Source organism: Chamaea fasciata, unplaced genomic scaffold (genome assembly GCF_029207755.1).
Source record: "Chamaea fasciata isolate MVZ Bird 193981 ecotype frontalis unplaced genomic scaffold, bChaFas1.0.hap1 SCAF_6, whole genome shotgun sequence".
Classification (NCBI taxonomy): Eukaryota; Metazoa; Chordata; class Aves; order Passeriformes; family Sylviidae; genus Chamaea; species Chamaea fasciata.
The window spans coordinates 32,624,356-32,651,210 of NW_027094091.1; the positions used below are offsets into that span (position 1 = coordinate 32,624,356).

The window sequence follows — 26,855 nt, forward strand, 5'->3', positions numbered from 1 at the left end:
GTTCCGCTGGAGAGAGGAGTGAGAATATGAGCAAGCAACAGCGCTGCAGACAGCAAGGTCTGCAGAGGGAGAGAGAGGAGGTGCTGCAGGTACCAGAGCTGAGATTCCCCCTGCAGCCCATGGGAGAAGAACACAGTGAGGCAGCTGTGCCCCTGCAGAATGTGGGAGTCCCTGGCTGAGCACCTATCTACCTGGAGGGCCCATGCCACAGCAAGTGGATGCCCAAAAGAGGCCGTGACCCTGTGGGAAGCTCATGCTGGAGCAGGCTTTTGGCAGGGCCCCATGACACATGGAGAGAGGAACCTGTGCTGGAGCAGGTTTGCTGCCAGGACTTGTGATCCCACTGGAGCCATCTGTTCCTGAAATACTGCACCCCATGGAGCAGACCCAACCGGAGCAGTTGTGAAGAACTGCAGCCCGTGGGAAGGACTCACACTGGAGAAGTTCATGGAGACTGTCTGCTGTGGGAGGGAGCCCATGCTGGTGCAGGGAAGAGTGTGAGCAGTCCTTCCCCTGAGGGGGAAGGAGCAACAGAGACATGGTGTGATGAACTGATCGCAGCCCCCATTCCCTGTGTCCCTGCACCACTGGCAGGGAGAAGGTGGAGAATTCAGGAGTAAAGTTAAGCCTGGAAAGAAGGGAGGATTGGGCAAGTTGTTTTTAAGATTGGTTTTCTTTATCACATTACTGTGATTTGACTGGAAAGAACTGTAAATAATTTTTCCAAGTCAATTCTGTTTTGCCTATGACAGTGACTGCTGAGGTGCTTTGAGATCTGTCCCTGTTCTTTTCTTATCCCTTCATTCCGTCTTCTCTCCCCTGTCCAGCTGGGGAGTGACTGGGTGGCTTTGGTGTCCAGCCAGAGTCAACCCACCACAGCATATCTAACACAGACCTTCTGATGAACTAATTCATGTATTTATAGGATGCAGAAGCATGACATTCAATGTCCATCAAAGAAACAAAGAATATCCTGAGTTGGAAAGGACCCACAGGATTAGTGAGTCCAACTCCTGGCCCTGCACAGGACAGCCCCAAGAATCACACCGTGTGCCTGACAACATGGTCCTAACACTTCCTGCCAACTCTGACTGGCTTGGTGATGTGACCACTTCCCTGGGGAGCCAAGTAAGCTCAAAGCATTTACCATTTGCAAAATGTTCTATAATTTCCTTTTTTAAAAATAACAGAACAAACAGCAAAAAGTTTGAATGAGAGACTTGAAGTGTGGGGCAGTAGAGCAGTAAAACTAGCAAGAAGAAAATGAACTCCTTACCATTCTGAACATCCAATACATGATGCTTATCCAATGTCCAACCACCCATGTTGGAGGCATCCAGTTCATAACCCTGCAAAATGGCCGTTCGCTTTTCCCAAAGAGTTAGATCCAAGCAGGACTCATACTCGTAACCTACAGACACTGAAATAACAGCACATGTCCTCATTAGGTACAGGATCTCATTCTGAAGAAGAGTTTAAAGAATGTGATTGCCTTAAACGACATACATGCTTTTGGTCTCCAAGGACACATGAAAAATTCCTGTGACTTCTTAGCCATGTTGAAAATACTAACCAGAATCTTAGGTTATTAAAATATTTTTAGTTATTAAGAGTAAGTGAATTAAGACACGTACAGAGGAAAGCCATTTCGTGAAGTAAGTCAGACTGCTATTGTGCTTTACTTAAAGTACACAGAGTGTTCCAGACTAAACACCATAATGTATTATTAGGCTGAGAGCTACTTCATGGGAAGGAATAGAAGTCGAAAGCATCACTTTTCCTGTGAATGAAAAACGGTTTCTTTTTCCTTTTGGAGGAAATCTTTTCTCATCATTCAAAGTTTAGATTGGTATTTTTAAATAAGTTTTAATATCCACTGCTATAAATTTATTCTGCAAAATACTTTCTGCTTAATGGATACAAGCATTTGAGGTGTGCTTCCCTATGTTCAAGACAACACTAGAAACGCAAAAATCCTCTGTAACACATACCAACAGCTTCAGATAATCCGTAGACCCTCTGATTGTATGCATCAGTTTTATCCCATATGAAAGTGTATGATAGATTTGGGGATGCAGGGAACCATTTTTGGAAAAGTCTTCCCACCACTGCCACCATAAGATGAACCTTCATTAAATTAAATGGTATAATAGATTGGGTCATAGTAATCTTCAGTACAGATTTATATCCTGCAGCCCTGGAGCTCAAATATGATAACTTCAAATCCGTTCCTGGTATTGTTGTTTCTTCATGAAGGACCTATGCATTGTTAAGAGAAAAATACCACAATTATTTGGAAATTAAACAAAACAGTGCAGCTATCATAAAAAGGCTGCCTAACTAACATATTAAGTGACAATCCATTAGAAAATATCATCTATATTTGGCTTTCATGGTTGAAAAACCATAAATAAATAATAACATTTCACACTTTTTCTAAAAAGTCAAGTCTAAATCCTTCATTATACTGAAATTGCTTAGTTGGTACTTTCTGCTCAAGCATTTCAAAATTATCTCCTTTATTTTTATGGAGGGAAAAGGAAGCATGAGAAAACATTCTGAACTGATTTTTCCTGAAGAGGCAAAAAAGTATCTTTCAACTAAGTGAAAATTGTCCCTTATTATGCTGCTACCTGTGTCCCAACTAATAAAGGCACGTGTAATAAAGGCAGTAGAGCCTCTAAGGAGAGCAAAGGTTGAGATTTGGGTTGGGATGCCTAATTTCTTCTAGGCATTTTTGTAGGAGCAGGAAGAACTTCTAGGTATTTTATTATTTGCATTACCAGTGGATTATAAATACTTTAAACTAGAGCATTCTTCCATTTATTTTGAAGACAGAAAAGTAGGATGCCTCAGGGAAAGTTTTTCCATATTTTCTGATCAATATTCACTACTCAGATATCAGCTTATCGCTTCCACATTTCAGAGAGGTGGAATGAGTCAATTTTATTTTTAAAAGGTTCCTCCCCTCCTCTACCCTGTCATTTCCTCAGAGCTGAGGAGCTTTTGTGGGTGATGGATGGATGTGAAATGTTTCTGTGTTATGTGGATAAAGGCAGCCTATATTTTTCTATGCCTCAGTCAGAACATAAACACTGCAGCCAGCACTTGGAGTGAACGGCTACCAGGTATTCTGGTTTATTGAAACAAACAAAAGAAGAAGAAAAATGTAGCTAGATGCATTTGTAAGGGTAATGTTTCTTTGGTGGAGAGTGCAAAAAGTTGCAAAGGATGCTGATGCACAAGCCCCAGAACCTTAATGGTGTTACAGGAACACTCTTGGGAAGTAAATTAAGAAAGGTTTATTTTACTTTTCTGTCTTCTGTTTCTGAAGTCTGAAGACCAAACTTTGTTTAGTATTAGTGGAAAGCAAACTTCAGGAAGAGCATTGTCACAAATACTAGGCTTAAGACTTCAGTGGGATCAAAACCTGGGTACTAAACTAAGTGCTGCTAGCTCTCCATGCCAGAGAAATCCTTGGACGCTGCTTCTAAAGAACCGGCTGTGTTGAATATGGTGAAGTAATGTGGTTGATGCTCAAGGAAGGCAACAAGTGCTACACCATTCCCTATATCAGCATTTTTGTTGGATCTACAGAAAGATTTATACAGTATTAATTATTTCTACTTCCTTCCCAATAACAGTAACAAAAATTCAGAAATACTATTTTGACTCATTGTCTGGCATTATAATTATTTACATCTGATACATGTTGACATAAAACTATTGTTCTCCAGTAAGACTATAATAGAGCTGTAAGAAATAAAGTAGGAACTGGAAGATATAAGACAAATGAAATGATTTTTAAAATTCTTAATTCTTATTCTTTGAATATTTCCTTGTTCCCCATCAAGAACCTGTCTGAAAAGAAATGACAAGTAGTCACCTTGAAGGAGGTGAGCGTGGCCTCATTTCTCTTTGTAAATCTAGTCTGCTTTCCGCCAGCTCAATATACAGACAGTGTCTAATCCAGAGAACAGGCAAATCTTTTCTACATGAACAAAAACACCTCTCTCTAGAGAGGTAAGTGATTGTTAACACATTCCTTTTCTGAGACTTTGAAGGAAAAGCACAAACCACCCAGGAACAAAAGACAAATTCCTCCTCAAGACATCAGCAGGACTCTCATATACTGCACATTAAAACTAGTCTAACAGATGGAGGTCTCTGTAAGCAAGAGGAGAAAAAGAAATAATATGCTTGTAATAGGACACAATTTAATGGACCTCACTGGTCTCCTGTTACGACCATTGCTTCTTTTACAACTGCAACTGTGGAAGAGCAGTGTTAAACACATAGGTGGTCTTCCAGTACTCTTGGCTGAGATAACAGGCAATAAAGAGGACACCTTGAAGTTTCAATTTTCAAGAAATTCCACTGTGTATTTGGATTACTATCAAATTAGAAACTAGGACACTCATGCAGTTCTCAGCGAGGTTTAAAACAAAACCTAAACCCCTATTATTAGTTTCTGCAGAAGCCTCAAATGCCTGCTGGAAATCTGACTTAAAGCTTCCTTTTTTCCATAAAATATCCCCTGTAGTAACTTATTTTCTTGAGAACTTTAGAAATGTATAGGTAAGGTTATGCAACTCAATCTCTCTCCCAGAATCAAGCATTACAAAGAGAATTAAACAGTTTAATGTACATCCAAAAAGGTAAATCATCAGGCACAGCAGAGAGCTCCTATGGGAGCCATGACAACACATCAATTGTGAAGCAATCAGGAAAGTCACCGGGAACGAAAGTCACATCAGGAATCACCAACACAACCAGGCTGTCTGTACTTCACCTTTTCCAGACTGAGCATCAAACTACCTTCAGAAAGGTTGATACCCTAAGGGGACTGAGTTATTACCCAACCACCAAATTCTAATGGCTGACATTTTACTTATGGATGATCAAGCTTCTCCTAAGGACAGCCATGAAATATTTAACTTAGGGGACTGAGAGAAGGGTCACCTCAATTTTCAGTTTTTTGTCCTGAGAGTTTGAGCTGGTGTCCAAGTTACATAAATTGCGCACAGCTCCTTGTCTCTCATGGCCAGCAGGACTAAAGCCATCCAGGCTCGAGAATGCTTTCCTGCTCCAAAACATGGTATGATTCAACTGACATGCTCTGATGGTATTCAGAACACTGAATAAGTAATTCAGTTAGGGGGAGAAATGCCTGCTGAATTGCTGTGATTTTTTTTGGCAAATTGAACAAATTCAACGGAGGATTTGAGGACAAATTTCACAAATGAGTGCAAACTTTAGTTCTAGTGTCAGAAAAAGGCTGTTTGCTGAGAAGTAACAGCTGAGTTGCTGCATTAAAATGTAACATGATCTAGGTTTGAGAGGGGTAAAGATGGCATTTTTAGATACAGGCAACTGCTGCTATTACATAAAGGCTGAGATTAAGGAGTACCAAAATTATACTTTCAGTAGAAGCTGGAACTGCTCATTTCAAGACAGAAAAAAATGTTTTCCTTAAAAAAAAGAAAGCCTTCCCCTACAACTGAGGCTCTTAAATTAGCATTTAAATCAAGGAGAAATCAAAGGGGTAAAAATACTTGGTTTTTCTAGACTCAAAACAGGGTTTAGGTACTGAAGAGAAGAGGGGTAGGAAAAAGCCACATACACAGAGAAATATAAAAATGCATCCTATAACAGAATAAAGAAAAAGGTATGTATAAAGTCTCAAATAGAAAGCAAAAGAGAAGAAAACCATAAAATGTGCTGGAAAAGAAGGAGATATATAAATGGAGATATTTGATTCTACAAATAATCTCCATTTATTTCTCAGTATGAACTTGAAATTTTGAAAATTTTAGGTAGGTGAAACTAGGGTGCAGCATGCATGGAATACTAAGATTTTTAGATAACCTATTATGTTGTTATTTTAAATGTTAAAATAGGTTAATTTCTTTGCTGAAAATGTAGCCACCCTGAAATTACCAATAATTATTTTCATTAGGTCATTCAGGCTCTTATTTTACCCTGAATTCCTCTGGGTAGATAAATTTTGCCAACTTCTCCCACACTACTGACAGTAGTGAGAGAGAGTCTGAGGAAAAGAACATTGCATATATAATTTGAAGGAAAAGATCCAGTATTCATTCTCTTATACACTTGAAGTGATGGAAACAAGAGGCTCAGGACCTGCAAAAGGAATCTTGCAAGCACATGTAACAGTGGATAATAGAAGTTTAGGAAAGGGAAACTCTCAAATACTCAGTTTCAGAAGTGCTCACTGTGACTCACGTGTTTCTGCCAGACTACACGGCAATATATGGAAAACAGATCATTTTAGGAAATTATTAGGAAAAAGGGAGTAACAATATTACCTAATACATAAAAGCAGCTCCAGCTTAACCTGAACTCCCTCATCTGCATGCAGTTTATTGCCTTGTTCCACACCGATTAATCTCAGCTACTTAAGTCTAGGCAAAGCATGGTAACTTGCAATTAATAGCAGATAAAATCATGCCTAAGCAGTCCAAATTTAGTTAACATGTTATTATCAACCCTCTTGAGTAATGATCTGTTGGGTCTGTGATCACCTCTTTACCCACTGTGTTTGTTCTTTCCCCTTGCTTGCCCTTTTTTTCTTTCAGTTTTCTTTCATGCTGCTCCTTTGGCACAGACTTTAATTCCCTCTCTGATCAATTTGGCATTCATAAGCCACTAAGTAGACTCTTGGAAACATTATCTCCAAGGGATGATGAAGCACTTCAAGGGATGATGATTACAGCAGCACATTATTTTCTCCTGCAGTACGTGATGGTGAGTGCTGTCACAGCACAGGAACAGGGTGGCTAATACTGACTGCAAGAACATGGGGAATCACTTATTTTTCTATGCTTTCCTCCAGTCTCACAGCCTTTAAAGTGGCATTACGCCTTTTTATATGAAAAGATCAGCAGCAGTTCCTCTGGAGCTGAACATACAGTTTTGAATAGAATCTGGTTCTGCCCATCTTTTATGAGAGGAGTGATTTTTTTTTGGGGGGGTGACAGATTGTTGAGCATTATGCATTTCTGAGGGGAACCTGACCTGAAGGGGTACATGCCAGTCACAGTTGTGCAGCTCCCACTTGCTGAAGCAGAAAATTATGTGTGGGATATTTATGTGTGGGATAAGCAAAGAATATAGTCTTCTATAAAGACAATACTGCCTAATGTTTTTTTACATAGTACTGAACTGGATTTTTGCATACATAACAAGAGTACCATTTTCCCTCCTCATAAATCACCCAGCAGCACCAACTGCCTAGGATCCACTGAGAACATCTTTCCTTCCAGCTGGTTTCCTAGGGAGACAACTTGACTCAACAGTCCTGCCTATCAGACCTCCCACCTCACAGATTTTGAACCTGGTAGACAATTTCAACCACATTTTAAGTAACAGTAGAAATCTCTAAAGATAAGTTAGTTCCTTTATATTTGTAAAAAAAAAAAGGGTTCCAGTAGGGAAGAAGTAGTCAATTGGTGACTCCCGTGAGAAAGAAGAAAAGGCTGAACGCAGTCTGTGGGGAAGGACTGGATGTGACAGACAGATGGGATTACAGCAGTGGGTGGGAATGAGTAGGAATTCAGACCTCATTAGTCCCACTGCTCAGGAAATAACTTGTTTACCTATACACGGCAAGTGTTCTATTAAAGTTTGTATTTTCTGACATTCTTCTATCATACCTTTTTTCTTGAATTATATTTATCTAAGCCATTTTCCATAATTTCAGGAACTGAATCTATCATCTGTTGCCAAAACAAGTAAATCAGAGCTGTTTTTCAGTGGACTCTGTTTTGCAAATACTTTCGTTTAATTGACTTGCAGCTATCAAAGGCACAGAAATGATAGTGAGGATAAAAGCAACAATTTCCTGCATAGGCTAGATTTGTATGAGTGTTCAGTTGTAATTTTCTTACATCTTTCCTTTAAACCTGCTCCTACCATGAATTGCTAATGATTTAGCTCTTTTCTTAAGAGCTCTGCATGAAAACATTTGAATACATTTTCTGTGTTTCTCTTGAAGAGGCAAGGACATTTCTTAGTGAATGTGAAAAACAGTGCTCTATGTAATTATGACATTGTGGAAGTAGGGGCATGAAAAAGAGAGAGAGAGAAAGAGGGAGGCAGAAAGGATCGTTTCACTAGAAAAAGTTCCAAAATCAACACTGAGACATATATTACTTCTTAAAATGCAGCTGAAAGGCTTAACGAGCCAAGAGACTATTCACTGTATTAGTGATTATTATCTGAGACAGAGGAATCTATTACACCTATATTGGAAAAATGAAAAAAAAAACCAAACCCTTTCATCTGTATTTTTTTCCACTTAAATCATGGTTTGGATGTTAAGTCTTATTTCGGTATTACAAGTTCTGAAGAAGTTGATTAGACCACAAGCTCACTGGCTTGTCCTCAATGTAGCGGAAAGCTCTTTTGCTTTATCAAAATCTGTATGTCATGCTATTTATCAAGAATAAAATAATTCAAACTGTGTATGTCTTTAGGACACAGTGGAAAAACACCTTCCGTTTTCAGTCTCTGAGGTGACCTCTAACAAGAGGCAATCCTATAAGGCCAACGCACTACAGTGTGTCCTTTTTATGGGCCAGTGCTTGAATGCTAAACACGTTCCGTAAATTAAGTGATGCAAACAAATGTAAAACTGATGTACATACGCATCTTTCTAACTTTTCTTTTTCAGATGAAATTTTAAAAATCATCCTATAGAATAAATGATTTGGTCTGAAAATAATCACGTGTTGCAAATTTCTAGCACTTACTCAGAATTACACATTTATGAACAGGAGTGCACTGTTTTCCTTCTGGTTGCTGACCACTAGCCCAGGATAAAATTGTGTTGATTTGAAGCACACCTTACCTGTGTCTCTGGGATGATAGGACTATCTTCAGGAGAAATTCTAAAGAAAGTGGATAAAGGCGATGACACAATAACAGGGTTTGGCCTTACAAATCCACTTAGATCACAACTGGGAATGTCATTCTCTTCCTTCTTCATGACAAGGGTATCCATGACATAAAAGACATTCCAGGGAATCCATACTGTGTGATACTGTGTCAGGAACGGTGATCGCTCAAACACCAGTGTCAGAGAGGCACCACCATTCGCTACCAAGTCAAACCTAGGAAAAAACCCCAAGAGGACTAGCTAGTCAGAAAATTCCCAAAGCCATCCACAGCCTCTGTTTTACTGATTGATTCTTCATTCCCATGTACTGCTCTGAATGCAGAATGGCTCTACTGGGAACAATGGAGAAATCAATTAAATTACATTACATTATACTGCACAGAGAGAACAGAGAATTTGGGATGCTGCGTTAAAATTCAGCAAGCCCTTCTACTTTTAAAGTATATCATAATCATCATATTTAACATTTTAAGAATGTACAAAGTACAACTTTAGTCAATCAGTTTACTAATATTTTTTTTCCGTTATTTCATTCTCTCAGTTTTAAAATCAGCTCTTCAGTAACACCTTTACTGTCTTTATGTGTTATAAGTGTTTCAAAAGGAACTTACATTCCATCCTGGCGAGTGATTGTATATCCATAGTCAGGATAGTGCAGGAAGGAAACATTGACTCCAATGAGTGGTGTTCCATCAGCAGTTAATACTTGGCCTCTTATGACAGACGCAAGACTATGAAAAAGATGCAGGATCAAATTACAAGTTTGGGGTTTTTTGTTCTTTTTCGCATGAATAAAAGCTAGTGAGTGAACACACACATCCACCCTCACCCACCCACCCACCCCTCTCCACATGCTATCAACTATCATTTAAAAAACATTCCTCAGACTCTAACCCTTTCACAAGTTCACATAATTTACACTGTAAAAACAAATGCCTTAGAATCTGCAAATAATAATTTTGTTTCAGTATTGTTGATTTTACTTGGGTTTATTTTGTCTGTACTGAGTTACTAAGACCAGAAATTAACTGAAGAATTTCAAGAACTTATAAACTTTATATGTTCTCACTCTAAGTCATATTTCTGGCAGACTCTTAAAGAAAAATGTACTTTTCAATTAGTATCAAAGTAATCTGTAAAACTGCAGGGACTGTGAAGTACAAAATTTAAAAAAGCAATAAGGAACATTGGTGCAACAATTTTAATCAACTGCTGTGCCCAAACACATTAATGCTGTTAAATTACTGCAAACGCAGTAGTTCTAGTGTAAATCATCCTCTTTCACTCAGTGAGATCCCAGACACCTGCTTCCTGTTACTGGCTTATTTTCAGGTCATTACTGCTTCATAGAGCACCAGTCAAATACTTTATGCAATTATACTGTCGTGCACTTAACAGTTCTATTACATTAATTCATAATTTATATTATTTAGTGAGCTCAGTTTAAAAAGTGCAGCTTTGCTTTTCCTTCTGAAGTGTTTTCATTGCTTTGATATATTTCCAACTGTGCTAGCCCAAATCAACTGGTTAAATAAAGATTTATTTAATCATTAATGAAGTGCCCTGTTAGAATACAGATACTAAGCATGGCAAGTACCTTTCGGAACCTAGTGGCACTGGTAAATTGAATTTTGCAAGAAATGAGACAAAACAAGCAATTTGATATATTAAGAGAAAAGGTCTTTGCTCACAACCCACACCAGAGATTCTCGCAGTCATGGCGGACCTTCTCCTCACAGGAATATCACTCTCCAGTTTCTTTTGTGTTCATGAGTACAGGATGAGTCAGGCTCACCTCTTGTTAAAAGGGCTTTCCCCAGGTATGACATGGGTGCTGTCTGCTCCGATGAGGAAACTGATCCGGTCATAGAACGCTTTGGCAGCTTGCTGAGATGGTGACTGTTGGCTTTGGCTGATGATATCTTGGGGATCAGGCAGTCCACGACAATAAGGCTGGTTTTGGCAAGAACTCTGCAAACAGCAGTCAGGATCCATACAGTCAACTAGCCCATCTGTTGGCAGAAAGTCACACAAATGAACAAACTCTTCCTCCTGCCCCTGTGCATTGGAATGAGCCAGCCAGCAGGGAGATGAAAAAAATTATGTAGTATGAAAGAATACTCATAATTAAGATTTTAATGAATTCACTTTCAATTAAAGAAAGAGACCTTGTTTCCACTGAGTTCTTAAACTCCCACGGAAATCCATGCAAGCTGAATACACTCACTATCGTGTAAAAATGAACCTATTTATTCAATATTTTTCTAAAAACATGTTGAACAAACCAGAAAATCAAGGCACTCAGGCTCTGCACACACTGTTAACTTATAAATATTAAACATTTTAGGTGGGCCTAATTAGCTTTTTTGTGAGGTTATTTGACTTGCTAGAGAAAAGAAACAACTAACTCCCAGTCTGCTGTTTTCCTCAAGTTTTTTTAGCAGTATCTGTGCTCCAAGTAGCTTTAAATATTTTACAACATGTATCAAGGTGGATTCCTTTGTACCTTGGCAAAAAGATTTTGTTGCTAGTGGCAAGGCAATTTCCACAAAATTTTTACATGAAAATGTATGGGAGAACAAAACCTGTATTTTACATTTAGATTTTATTCTGAATAAACTGATGGGAAATGCTGGCCAGTACAAACAAGATTTAAACACATAGGTGCTTTATGCTTATGTGCTGAAATATTCCCATATGTGGAACATTAGATCTGTCACATCACTGGAAATCTAATTTGATGAAAGATTAAAATCAGGATCAGATTGATAACGACTAATTTGCTGTAAGTAAAGTCATAAGGAAAATGAGCCTGGAAATGTCAGCTACAGAAGATTTCTAGATGAATGTAATCTGGTATCACAGAGCTGATAATTGTTTCCCCAAAAGAACAGCAAGACTGAAATAGCTCAAACATTTTATTATTCCATTTAGATTAGAGAGGGAGCTTGCTTGATGCACTGAACTGAAAAATATACCAATGCAGCACTCGGAGGAAACCCATGACTGCTTGTCTCACAAAAGAATCTGCCTTTGGAGCAAAACTACTTTCTGAAGGGAAAAATATAATCCATTTTTGTTCAATCATATGTTGAAAGAATGTAAGTAAACAGAGATCTTCTAAAGGTATTCTTCTAAGTATTGCTGTGCTATGTGGATCAGTTAGAGGACTGGCAAAATAGCTAAGGAGGGGGATTTCTGTTCTTTCACACATCTAAAATTCTTATTTAACTTGCCTGACTTTGAAATCAGTTCAGGGAAAATAAAAGGGCTGAAAAAAGCATCATTAAGTATATTAAAGTTTAAACTTTTTTAAGAGACAAGAAAGAACATTGAGTTTTCCTGGGATGAGGATGTGCCAGAGGGTCACAATGCCATTCAGCTAGACACGGACAGGCTGGAAAAATGGGCTGACAGAAACCACATGAAGATTCCACAATGAGAAGTGCCAAGTCCTGCACCAGGGGAGAAACAACCTCCTGCACTGCAACATAGCTTTGTGGAGAAGGCCTTGGGAGTCCTGATGGACACAAAATTAACATGAGCCAGCTACATGCCCTTGCAGCAAAGAAGGTGCCAGCACCATCCTGAGTGGAGCACACAGCTCTGTGTGCAGGCTGAGCTTTCTGGTACAAGAGACATGGACATACTAGAGAGAAAACAGTGAAGGGCCATGAAGACTGTTAAGGGCTTGACACATCTCTCCTACATGGAAAGGCTGAGAGAGTGGACACTGCAGATCCTGGAGAAGACAAAGCTCAGGGGGGATTTTATCAACGTGTACAGATACCTGATGGGAGGGTGTAAAAATGTCACCTTCCAGTGGTGCCCAGAAAGAGGAAAGAGGCAATGGGCACAGACTGAAACACAGGAAATTTGGTCTAAACAGCAGAAAAATGGTTTTTACTGTGAAAGTGGCTAGATAGTGCAATACCTTGCTCAGGGAAATTGTGAAGTTTTCATCCTTGGAGACATTCAAAACCCAACTGTGTACATACCCGAGCAACCTGTTCTAGCTAATCCGGTTTTGAGCAGGGGGTGGGACTGGATGGTTTCCAGAGGCCTTCCCAACCTGAAATAGGCTGTGACACTTGTGATTTTCTCGTCTCATTCTTGTAAAATATGAAACCCTTTCCTAGCTGAAGTACTGACCTCCCTTGTTGGTTTTAACTCCAGAAGCCTGGATCAGTGTAAAATCTGGGGATACTGATGGTTAAAAGAATATTTCTGGGGTTTTATTTATCTGAGCGGTCCCCCATGCAATATCTGGTGCAGTTGCCAAAGAAATGCTCAAATTTCTCCATTCATCTTTGTTAGTTTATAAAAAGCAAATGTACATCTGGAGTATAGTCTGCAGGTCATAAAACTGCACGAGATTGACACCTTCTGAACTGATCAGCTGGAAATGCATTTTTACAAGCCTCTCCACTAACATCAATCAGAGAAAGAATCTCATTTTCCCCAGCCAAGATACAGGGATACGCTGTTTGTTATTTTCCTGTGGAGTTTATCAGTAACTTGCCCAGGCGAGTGACGGATGGTTATGAATCTGGCTCCTTATAACTTGAGAAAACATTTTTCATTCTTTCTCTGTACTTATGTGGCTAGAGCTATCTAGTACCACTAAGTCAAGTACTCTTTTGCACTGTGGGAAGCAGAGTAAAATTTCCTTTCTGAAATGGCTCCGCAAAATTATTGATGAATTTTGTTCAGCCTGAAAAATATGAGACTAGGCTCAACAGTGCCTTGTCAGTTATATCACTCAAATATGACAGTGAAATTATGAAGAAAACAGAAACTCCTACAAGCAGCTGGACAGTCATTATCAGTCTCAGAAGGCTATTTATATTTTTTTGTTCTACATGCAAGTGGTTCTATATACAAAAGATGTCATGACTACTTTATTGTTTTCTTCCTCAAAAGCTAAAGTCTAGCTATAAAAATCTTGACTAATGTTGCTTTTCCCTTTGTTGTAAAATGCACTGAATTGTAGTGGAGCATGGACTGCTGAAGGAATAGCTCATTTGGAGAGATTCATAAAACCATTAAAACTCTGCTCTCGTAAGACCCCACCTGGAGTTCTGCCTCCAGCTCTGAGGCCCCCAGTGTAAGAACGACATGGACCTGTTAAAGTGAGTCCAGAGGAGGCCAGGAAAATGACTGGGGTCTGGAGCACCTTTCCTATGATGACAGGCTGAGCGACTTGGGGTTGTTCAGCCTGAAGAAGAGAAAGCACCAAGGAGACCTTGTAGCATCCTCCAAGTACCAGAAGAGGGCCTGCAACACCTGGAGAGGGACTTTTGACAAGTGCAGATGGTGATGGGACAAAGATGAATGGCTTTGAACTGAAAGAGGGCAGGTTTAGACTAGATTTAAGGAAGAAATTATTTACTGTGAAGGAGGTGAGGCACTGGAACAGGTTGCCCAGAGAAGTTGTGAATTCACCATTCCTGGGAATATTTAACATCAGGTTGGATGGTGTTTTGAGCAACCTGGTATAGTGGAAAGTGTTTCTGCTCATGGCAGGGGGATTGCAACTAGATGATCTTTAAGGTCACTTTCAACCCAACCCAAGCTTTCTCTTCTCCAGGCACTCTTTCTGTGATTAAATGAGAGGAGTCATGACAGAGGACCTCCACAATGCATGCCTGAAAAATAAGATGTAGCAGTGGGACTGTTTGCTTTTGAATGGAATAAAATTGCTGGAAAGAAGAAAAATAGAGGGACACAGTAAGTCCTGGGCAAAAGACCTGCCAGTGTCAAGGGGAGATGGTAGCCAAGGACCTACATAAATCCCATTCCTGGTAAATAGGTTGATCATATACTTAGCGAACAAAAATCTCCATAGAGAGAAATTCAGTGCATACATAGGAAGAATATAGTTTTGGAACTATGATGCTGGCCATTCCACCAAGACAGTTTTGGTGACTGGGAAACTAAGGCAAAAGACAGGAACGGAAAGATGTGTAAACACATCCCAATTATCCTTACACAGCTCAATTTTGCAACAGGCTATAATGAATGGACTCAATCACAGACATCAAAATGACTGCTTGTAGGAACAGTTGGTCAGAAAAGCCAGAAAAGCACAAACAGCCCTTGATTTATTCCTAAACAGTGTGCAAGGATCTTGCTCAATGTTACTATTGCAGTATCTCTACAAGTATACCTAGAGTATACTGAAATTCAGCTTTACTGTTGAGTGAAGAAGCCTAACATGAAATGTGGGGCTCCAAATGAGTTCTCACTCCAGTAAAAAAACCTGGAGCCACTGTGGATAAGTCCCATGATATATGAACCCAGCACTGACCAGCTACCATAGATGCAGTCAAAAAGCTGAATAATGGGAAGTGTCAGAGCACAAGCCAGAGAATGAGTGAGCATGCCACTGTATCACTCCTAGTTCAAGTGGATACTTCCTGAGATTTCCTTAGCTTGCGTTATCTTTGCATTTAGGAACTCTTCTGATATTCAAAACATTCTGTGGCTGTAATTCCTCACTTTAATTAGCAGCCTGCTAGCATACAAAAGAAAATGTAAGTTCATCTACCCTATTATAATGTTTTGCTAAGCAACAGCTATTAGCCACTATCAGAGAGGAGGTTTAGGCAATCTTTAGGCTGAATTTTTACTATTCTGTGATGTTTGCCAGGAACATGCTGTCCTAGACTACGCAAGCAATTAAAAAATACAGTAGTGCAAAGTATGTTTTGCTTTATTACAGTATTTATTTTCATTTTAGCAAAGAAAGAATATTAATGATCCCTTAAATCTTGCTCGTGGATACCTCTAACTACTCTAAATAATTGGATAGGAGCAAATAAAAAGCAAACTTAGCTACAGAATCTGTTCAATAAGAACCCATCTAAACTAAAGAGTAAATAGCGACTCTTCCTGTTTCTTATTCTTCCTACAGTGATAACAAAGCATGGCCCCCTTTTTTCAAGTATAATAGTGACACCTCTTTTCCCCAAGAAGTTAGGCTAATTCCACCCACAGACAGCTCTGACTACCCTTTCCTCACAATTTCATTAGGAGTTTTTATTCAGACTAAGATCTGCTTGACACACGCACTTTCCTTGTGGGCTGCTAAAATGTAAAAAAAAAATCCAGTCAAACACGGGAAAATAAAGAGTGAGCCTTAACAAGAATGGAAACGATTACCAAGACTCTGAAAAATCTGTTTTAAAAGGAAGATAATAATAATCATCCCATCATATGTCAATAGTATCTAGAAGGGAAAATACTCAGGTATGTCTTGATGCCATTAGGATTTCCTATGGAGAATATTCCCATTGGGATCCTTAGGATGCTTATGTTCACAGAATTTGAATAATCAGTCCCAGAAAGAGCTAAGAATCAAAGGAACAGCAGACACTTGTATTCATGAACTGTGCTCATATTAATATATGAAATATATTCTACCCAGTCTAGGATAAAGCATAAACACCAACCACAGCCTATCAAACAGACAACAACTGAGATAACTTTAATTATATAACCACTGAGTGAGATGTAGATCACACTACCCGCAGTCATAATATAAATTCAGCACAAGTGCTCAGATAACCTAATCTCCCACGATAAACAAATACAGCAGAAGAATACTTGTGCCATTCCCTGTGGTTGTCTGAAATTTTAATGGCTTGCTTGGAGATTAGTGGATTGATTGCAAGAAAGGGAAGTAATACTTCTTCTCTTTCCAGGCAGTTTACAAAGCAGACTTTCTTTACCTAGTTTTGTTAGGTATACTTTCATTTTTCATTTGATTTGTTAAATTTTAACCCTTCTCCCCAGTCACAGTCAAAGAGTGAAATGAATATGCACTGTACTGAAGCATACAAATTAAAATAAGAGAAATGCCACTGAAAAATAGCATTATACAGGCCAATCACAGTAAAACAAGTGCTTGGCCAACCCCTTCCTCATGCATATCTGCATAATGATGTCCATAAAGGCAATATGAAAAAAAGGAAATGAGGAAGAGAAAAAGGCAACAAAATTTCAGCATTAGCTATTTTCCCCCCAAATCATTCTTTCTTCTATAAGTCATCCTGTTAGATTGTTCTGCTCTAATTCCTTGTTCCTTTTCCCCACAAAATGCTATTATTGTTTTCAGTCTGAAGGAGCAACTTCTTTTCTCTTGTTCCATTTACATGCATTCCTATTCACCTTGTTCTTCATCCTCCTACCAGTAGATTACCTGCTCCTGACTCTTGCTGTCATATGTCACATCCTTATATGATCTTCAACATTTACTGAATCTGTTTTAGTCTACTATTGGGCTTTTAATATATTTTCCTTCCCCTAACCCCAGATAATCTACTTTTTTCTCCAAGTTGTTTATGCTTCCATCTAGTTTCTCCTCCTCCTTGCTTTGTCTCTCTTCATGTTTGCAGGTTTCTCTTTTATCCTTATCGTGCAATTCCTTGGCCCACCTGAACTTAATTCCCCAAACAAGCACATCCCTGCTGGAATCGGGGTCAGACTGTTTAGGCCCCTAAGTATGGAAAACTGCCTCAAAATATATAATATCTAATGGAGAAGAATGACAAGCCAAATGATGTGTACAGTTATAAACAGGAGGGCAGTTTTAACAGTGTTATTTTTTTTCCTCAGGAAGTAAATGCTGCTGTTATTTATAGTTTGTGATGTCTAAGATCCCAGCTGCAGTAGGGATATGAGAGCAAAGAGTCAACCAGCAATTGCAGAAGCATACACATTCTAAAACAGAAAGACAAAGTCCCAGATGACTTTATCATCATCCAGAGGCCCTAATGGAATTTATATCTCTTCTCTGAATCTGAAGGTGTTAAGCAAAAAGAATTGATGAGAGAAGGGGAAGAAAGACAGACAATAAAAGCATTATGTTGATCTTATATTGGACTGCATTCACATTTAATCTTGTTTTTGTGGGGTTTTTTAATGTGATTCTGGAATCATGCTAAGTCACAGCCCCTCTGGCTTCCCTAGACTACAACAATAATCATAGGTTGATTCCATACGTTAGCAGTCCTCCCTGCATCTTGCTGCAGATTGCTACCTGTCACCTGAATGACAGACTGTAGAAAGGTAAGCCAAAAAAGACTTCTGGGAGCGGGAGCATCCTGTCAATTATGTGAGCATTCACAGGCTATGGAGAGTTAAGATCTCTGTAGGCTGGGCAACCAATTTTTTCCAGCAACTGCATCGTAGTTCAAAATGTGAACTCCCAGTTCAGCCTATTCTCTTGGGAGAATTTCCTTGTGAGGTCACTGAAATTTTGAACTACTTCCTTTCTTTCCCCTCTGCAACAGTTCACTGAGTTGAAACGACGTTTTTTTCCAGCATAAAAGAACACTGCAGGGAAACTAAGGTGACACCTATCTTTTTCGAAGTACCCATCTCACCTGTCACAAGCAGCTTGTAAGGCTTTGCTGATATGCCATAAGGAAGCACTGAAGACCATGGCATATTCTTACAGATGTAAGAGCCAGTCAAATGCGTGGATGGTTCTCATGGCAGTATTTAAACACCTGACTGAAAAACCTCCATTCCTCAACATGTTCTCCCCAGAGTTAAAGATCCAGTTGGTGTTTCTTACCTCCTTCATTGTCCTTACTGTCAGTGCACAGAGTTTCCATGGCTACGTCACAACCTGCTCCCCTCCATCCTGGCTGGCAGACACAGTGCCAGCCATTTTGGTCCAGCGTGCATCTCCCATTGCTGTTGCACAAACCAGGGCAGCCCTCTGTTGAAACAGACAAAGAAAAAGCACGAGTGATTTAAATATTGTAATAATACAAAAAAGAAAAAAAAAATACAAACAAGGGACACTTATTGGGAACAGGCCTTAAGAACAGCACAAATACTGTAATTGCACATGGAGTGGAACAGCAACATTACCTGGGGAACATAATTCTTAACAAAGTGGCATCTTTGATTGGCCTGACACTTGAGACACCACTTACCTGTACAGGCAGGAAATAAATGCACCAATCCTCTAAATACCTGCAGGCCAGACAAAATTAAGTTTGGTTTTTTTCAATTTTTTTTTTCAAAGTAACAAGAGATGAGTGCATAGTGCAAACACAGCTGTGTAAAATGATACATTTTTCTGTGCTCATTGAACAGATCATTATTTGCTCTATGCAGTATTGATTAATTACTGGCACAAATGATTAAGCTCCCTGTTACTATGAACAAATCCCTCCAAATTCTTAAGTGGGAAAATGGGTACGATTTTAGGCAAGTAATAAAGGAGACGGTTAACTTTATCTGGTCTCAGAGTTGCCGTGTATTCATGTGAAATTACAGTGCTTTAAATAATTGCACAAAGTATAGGCCAGTTTTAATGACTATACTTTATGCCAAAAATACATTCCTTTTCACAGAATAAGCAAAGCCCAGGAATAGTGAAGCAGCTTAGCATCTATTCTAACAAACATTAGGATTCAGGCTGCATACGGATGGGACAGGACCAACAGGATTTCCAACTCAATGTAATAGCTGTGCGTATTTGATTACTTAGGACGGACAAAATGAAATACCATAAGGACCACAATAAACATTGATAGACTGAACAAAAACACGGTAGTGACGTGCTTCAAGACAGATAGCAGAGAGTGATTTTTTGTGACAATCTCCCTAAGGCTTTTGTGCTGTTACCTTTATATCCTATCTTGTCTGCTTTTATGGCCAAGGAGGGAAAATTTGGGAAACAATTAACATAATTTAATATATCCGAAATCGATAATTGTTTTCAGTCTAACATTGCATTAAAAAAAACAGTATCTGTCACTTCCTGGTATATGAAATCTGGCATGCAGCCAACATGATCTGTATGAAGATGACAATGCTATAAATATGTAGATTTTGGTGCTCCTTATCTATGACTATGATAAGACACTGACAGAAGCAAGTACAGATATGGCACTAACTATCTTATGAGAAGGTGGCTACAAATCAGATATTTCCGGACACAACAATTTTCTGTAAACTTTCATCCAAAACCCCTAAGTAACTGGGTAAACAACCCTTCACTTTTTAGAACACCTATTTTTGTCAAGTAACCTACTGATCCATTTTGGCTAAGCTTAGAGTGGTTTTTCAGAAGTAAGTTGCTTTTTTCTTCTAAAGAATTTTGCATTTATTGACTCCTTTCAACCTTGTAGCTCCAAATTACAAACATATTGAAAAAAGTTATAAAGGATGCTTAACTCTCGACAAATCATTCTTAGAAGGCAGAGAATCAGGAAAACCTCTTGTGAGGAAGGATGGGGATGCTACAGTTATGGATGTTGTGCCATCATGCCAGGCTGAAATTAGACTTGCTACTTTAGGTCTTTCAGACTGCAGCTGCTAATAGTGTTTGTTAACGTACTGAGATCTATTTTTCTCTTAATATTTCTTCTATTTGATTTACGGAAGACTTACATATATAACTGCAATACTGACAAAGCAATTTAGGAGTCAACTGGGTACACTCAAGACTTGTTGTGTGAAAGCCTGGATATTGCCATCAATATTGCCATATTCCAATGAAAAAACACACGGAATAGAGGAAGATACTCAGGGAAAGAGGGGTAGGAATATTTTAAACATTTTTCTAAATCAATTTTCCACCATAACTGAAGATACAAGAATCTTTGCTGTTTCATGTTAGGCTTTTGCATCCTTGAACCTCTTATTTGAAAATGTTGCATAGACTATAAAAGATTTCTCTAAACTCATACAAGATACAAGTCATAATTTCCTATAGATTTTCTACATTTAGATAATCAAAAGCTTATAAACCTTGGGAATTCTATTGATGTGTCAGTATACAAACACACACATCTCTAAAATTAATCTGTTCTTTAGAACTAATTACACTCGTTCTGCGACAAGAGTATCACTTTGCTTTGTTTCCTTAATATTTAGGGTTTTGCAGGTAGAGATCCAATGACAAAACTAACAAATAAAAAGTTCCAAACAGCAAATGAATACTATCTTCAGTTATTGGTTCAGATTAAATCTAATAACGTGTATACAGTTTGTACATAAATGTATAATTACTGATAAAGTGTTACCATATAACAGAAGCAAAATTTTGAGATGATTTGAAAGCCACATGAGTTATATATATAATCCATGGAATGTATGTAAGAGAAGATTCTTTTGCCCAGACTAGTATGTTTTAACCTGTATATTAATATAAAAAACCCCCAAAAACCATGTAGATAAAGGCATGTCAAAGTGCAAATATACAGTACCTTTCACTATCTTATCCAAATAGTGAGCTTGAGAATTAAAAAGAAAAAAAAAAAAAACAGACAGACATTTCAGAAGTGTCACATGAAACAAGAATTGTTCAGAATTCACATGCAAATCAAGCAGGTGCACCTGACATGAGAGGTCTTACATTACAAAATGAAAATGTATTTCAAGGCTTTTAAAAATGCAGGAAATTCTCCTTTCAGCAAACATCGCTATGAATCAATGAAACTGCTTTAGAAAGTAGGCCTGCAGAAGCTACATTTCTGAGACTACATTTTCTTCTGACTTCTCTTCACATGCTTTGATTTTTTTTAATATAACAAAAATATAATCAAAGCTAGTTAAAAAATTCAATTTTCAACACAACATAAGAGCAATTTCTTAGCTTATGAGCTTTAAAACACTAACCATGCGGGAAGATTTTTGATTTGCAGGTCACTCATGACTCTGACAGCGTAACCAGCACAATATCTTAATTCTCAATGGATTAACAGGATTTTTTTCTTCTGCTTCAATTTATTCACAGTTATTCTTCTGAGCACACAAACCAAGTATGTAAAATATACTGTATTGGACATGCGGGGTGGAAGACGGTGTAGTGGGGTTAGTAGTGTGATGATCCATTTCATTTTGAAAAGCAGGTGAAAATTAAACTAAGGCTTTAGATGTATAAAAATAAATAACATGGTATATACAAGAATAGCAAGAGTTCTTTTTGTAAGTTATGACACTTCAGATTTCACAAAAGATTTGAGGAGGCAGATGGATGAATGACATACAGAGCATAAGATGGATTTCAAGCAGCAGGGCCTACTTTTAATGCATGAGACACAGCACAGATGAGTAACATATTCCCTCCTTCCTTCTAGGAAACAGACATCAACTGCAATTGTGTGAAAGGGGTTAACGTCATATAGCAAAGCCACCAGGTCCACTGCAGGCTACCAAAGGCAGCCACCCATGCCCAAAGAGATGGGAGACTACAGACCACTGTAGTGGGGACATGCCAAACCGAGCCAGGAATGTTGGATTCAATTGCCTGGTTTTGCTCTCAACACAGCCCTCATGGCCTCTCTTTCCTTTAAAATTTGACCTTTCTAAATCCCTGATGGATGACGGCCCCTGTCTGACAAGGTGTCTGTCATTGCCAGGATCCCTTTGGACGGGTAACATAAGACCTTTCCAGCTATAGCCTTTCCTCCAGTTTGGATGAACAGAAAAAAGCTGCTCTGGACTCCAAGGATGGAGATGATACATATCAGGAGGCACAGTCACTGCTACAACTAAAAGGATGAATTTTTCTAGTTCCTTCTTCTTGAAGAAAGTGTCCGTGTCCACTGCACAGTGTTTTTGGTTTTCCCCTATAATGTTAAGGTTAATGCAAGATAAAGTAAAATGAAAACATAATTTACAGAACATTTAGAGCAGCAGCAACAAACTAGGTAGTTTTTCACATCAACCACAAACAAAAAGAAAAATGATACAGCTTCATTTCAGGGTGGATCAAATTCTTCTCTTACTCATCCAGCATAATTCCCCTTGCTCCTACATAGCTTAAAACCTGGTGTAGTATGTGTGGAGGAAAAATCAAGCTTTATTTAATAAAATGAAAGCAATCAGATCTGTCTGGGGAATTAATCTGTCCATGAGTAAAACATTAAATGCCTCTACAAGCGTAAGGATAGGTAACGGAATATTAAAAAAACCTCCTAGGCAACTGAAAACAGTCCCTGCAATCCCAAGCCCCCACACACTATTTATTTTCAGAATCCAATCTTCATTAAAAAAAAAAAAAACAAAACAAAAACCAACCAACCAACCACAAAAACCAAAAAAACCCTCCCAAACACAAGAGAGATTAAGAAAATGTTCTTTTAAGATTTTTTTTATCCAGCAGTCTTATAAGAAGTCAGCTCCAAAACTGTAATGCTCAGAAAACAAATTCTACCTTCCGGCATCCTTTTACTTACGGTCAGCTGACATTAAGGACAACGTAAGAAAGTATTTTAGTTAATCTGCAGCATTTTAGAGAAACCACAAAGCAGAAACTGAATGACCAAGAATTCTATAACTTTGCAGTGAAGTTTAACTAGCCACGCTGTCTTCCTTTTCTTCATGGCACCGCAACTGAAAGAGGAATTAATCTATGTGGAAACACAAAATACAAGCCTTTCCCCCACTCTGTATAAAGAATTCCAGGTGGGATTTGGAATGTTTCAGTAGGATGGAGCATCTCAGCAGGTGCTCCTTGTCAAGATATTTACACATCTGGCACATAGAGGTTATCTTATGTCCTTAAAAAGTCTAATTACAGACCAGACAATACACCTTCAAGAGTTTTCTTGCAGAGTTTAAGACTGTGCCATTTAAAACGTTGCTATTATCTCCAGGAACAGAAGGACTTCATACAACTCCAAGTGGAAAAAAGAAAAACAAAAATGAAGATATAAGATTTGTACATTTTCTAAGCTGCTCAAAGCCCAAGAAGATCCAAGTGGCATTCAAAATTCACACAAAATAAAAGAGAAATGATGCCATCAATCTGTGTGGGTATTTATATAAATATGCGGCAGATAAATGATTTTACAAAGAAACGGCGACAGGTAAATTCACATTTAACACAGCACATTTCTAAACCACTCAGAACCCTGACTTAAAAAAAAAATAATTTAATGTATCCCATTAGTTTCCTATCAGAGATGTAAGTCAGTGTCTTCCTTATTCATATACCACTTCCTCCAGGTATGACAGAATAGCCTAAGAATAAAGTACATATTAAATCCATTTATTCCAATCAGCTCCCATTTAAATCAGCATGAGTCACATACCCATTGATTTGATGTTCCTTAATTGGTACTTATAACACTGCTTTATTCTGATTATTCTGTCATATGGGATTACAACGATGACATGCTTCTAAATGCTGTACAGTGAATTTATATCTCTATTAGTTTATATCATTATCCTCCATCAGACATCTTCACCCATCATAATCTTCGTAATCTGTACACTAGACTGTAACAAGCCCCATGTTTTTGTAATGTATATATAGGCCTGTTACAGTGTCAGCTCAATAGCTCAAGAGTCATGAATTACTTGGCTGTTAAGAGCAGATTTAACCTCATAGGACCAGCAGACATGAAGTGAAACCACAAATGAACATAACCAAAGCCATATTAACCTAGGACAGCCTAAATAAAAAACTAGGGTTTTTTTAAAGTTTGGTTTTTTTTTTAAACTTTTGACACCTTGAAAGTGTGAGTCAAACCCTCGCCTCCTCTCCACTAATACAATCAGCTTTCTCCCTTTGTTACTGCATTACAGTCTCTTCCTCTAGAAGAAAACAGAAAGAGAAAATAGAAAGAGAAAAGAGAATCAAAGGTGGGGGAAGAAAAGAACCAAAGTGGGGAAGAAAAGAAAGGAGAGATGATACAGAAATAATTTCAGTATCGGCAACAATGAAGAATGCTGTTCTGCTCCTCTTGGAGCAAGCTGTGCTTTGCTTCCTCTCCTCATCTCCCACAACTCCTTATTGCAGTTCCCATTCCCTGGTGAACAACTGCATAAGTATCTCCACGGCTCACACAAATTTCATGCTCTCAGATACCCATCCTCTACAGGGACATGTGAACGACATTCCTTGCATCAGTCACATTTACACTTCTAGGTAACCTTGCACCAAGTGTCATACAGGGAGACAGCAGGTTTTTCTTGGAATAAAAACTGAGGGTAAGCAAACCACACTATGTTGTTACCATATTGTTTCCCTTAAGCTTTCCACACATTTATGTTTGTTTAGAGGTAGAAAGTTTTAATATCTTCACTTCTTTTCACTAATTTTTAGTATTTATATATAGCTTTGTTTACAATCCATATGCCAAAACCCCCTGATCACATTAGAAGAGTACCATGACAGTGGCCATGGCAAGCATCCAAAATTCAGGCAATGATGGGTTTAAGGCTACCCGTGCAAGTTTTATACACTTCTTCCCTTTTGAATGTGCAGAGCTCACAGTCCTCATTCAGCGCTCATTCTCTCACAAACAACAAACAGCTGATGCCCTAGTAGCCGGCACACTGTGCTAACCTAAACAAGGAAGCAACAGTTCTCTTTTCAGACTTTCCTATCACCTTCCTCCCTAAGTCACAATTATTTAGCACACTAGCTTCATACTACTGGTATGAAGAGAATACATTCTTACCTCATTTTACCAGTAAATAAAGTGTAGAAACATCAGAGTGAGAGATCTCCATTCACTTGGCTACAAGGACCTATGACGTGATTTTCTGGAATACTTAGAATTATATAGGATTTCACACATAAAGCAACATTTTAAGCAACTCACACATGTGCAAATCTTGTTCCCAGAACCTGAAGAACAGTCAGAGAGCACTTCTTTAAAGTCTGTATTTGTGAACAACTAACAGAATATACATGCTAGAATCACGGGTTGAATTCAGGTCTTCAAAATCATCCTTTACCAGCTCACCCTGTGCACCAGTCTCTTCTTATGAACATTACTTTTTTCTCCCTGTGCAGCCAAGCAGTTGCAGGGGATGAGGCACACACTTAATCAGTGGTTTCAAAGGCACTTGCTATCAGAAGAGAAAACTGACTGCAAGCTTTAGGGAGAATGCAGTTTGTAAACAAATTTTAGTGCTTCTTTTGGGGGAACTGGTACAAAACTCAGAGCTGACAGTTCTGGTCTGACTTTTCTAATCTACTCAAGACTCAGTCCACGGTGGTTTACTCCTCTGATGTGGCTACCAGAAATGATTTCCTCTCATTCCCACCCAGCCACAGTTTAACTATTTTGACAATTAAACCACCTTTGGAACATAAAACCGCAAATAACCTTCGTAATATTTAAACCCAGCATTTCTTATCCTACCCACAGCAGATCTAGGGAATAGCATACTGATTCCTTTAGGCAACTGCTTTCCCTCCCAAAGAATGATTAAGAAAAGCATGCATTCATATGCAAACTCTGAGGAGCTCCATGCCTCTACCACAAAAACTTACAGAAGTCCAGAATTCACAAAATTTTAAACTTACTGTTATAGCCTGTCTTCAGGAGGGTTTGCTCATGTCAAATTCAGCATCACCTACAGTGTTTTCTGCCTGGCAAACTGCTTCCTAACTTGGATTTGTGCGGCTGATTATTCTTAAGCACAGAAGCCAGCATTTGTTGAATTGCACCTTGTTTTTCTGCATAGTCTGTCCTATTTGTTAAAGTAATTTTAAATTCTTGTCCTGTCTTCCAAAGTGCTTGGGGGCAGCAGGCTTTGGTATCATTTGCAAATGCAATTCTTTCTATTCATCACTGAACAGTACTGAAAGCACATGTTACTCCACTGTAAGCAGCTCATAGTCATCATCCATTCTTTGAGTCTGTAAGAACCTTGTCTTAGACATACCATATGTTCAGAGCATTGCTGCCAATAGAGGAGGATTACAAACACTCTTCCCTTTTGATGCTTTTTTACTCCTAAATTTCCCTTTGCCCTTCTTGTAAAGGAGTGCACATGGATGGAATTATAGTTTCACACAATTTTGTTTCTTTTCCTCCTTACACAGGCCAAAGCACTGTCGTCACCCTGAACGCATACCTTCTTAATTGTTTATGCATTTTAAATATTTGCAGAGAGACCTGACTTCACTGCAATTTATCCCTTGTCTAAATTGCAGCTGTTCCAT

The 26,855-nt window shown here is 38.6% G+C and overlaps 1 protein-coding gene across 1 annotated transcript in view; it reads right to left on the bottom strand.

Annotated features, from left to right (window-relative positions):
* TENM3 (teneurin transmembrane protein 3) overlaps positions 1–26,855 on the bottom strand; it is a 379,052-nt gene that overhangs the window by 44,275 nt on the left and 307,922 nt on the right. The window contains exons 16-22 of the mRNA XM_066185929.1: positions 21,154–21,180; positions 18,504–18,650; positions 10,716–10,932; positions 9,532–9,651; positions 8,873–9,134; positions 1,992–2,259; positions 1,277–1,420 (exon numbers count right to left, since the gene is read on the bottom strand). Coding sequence (XP_066042026.1) covers positions 1,277–1,420; positions 1,992–2,259; positions 8,873–9,134; positions 9,532–9,651; positions 10,716–10,932; positions 18,504–18,650; positions 21,154–21,180 — 1,185 coding nt within the window. The remainder of the gene's footprint in view (positions 1–1,276; positions 1,421–1,991; positions 2,260–8,872; positions 9,135–9,531; positions 9,652–10,715; positions 10,933–18,503; positions 18,651–21,153; positions 21,181–26,855) is intronic.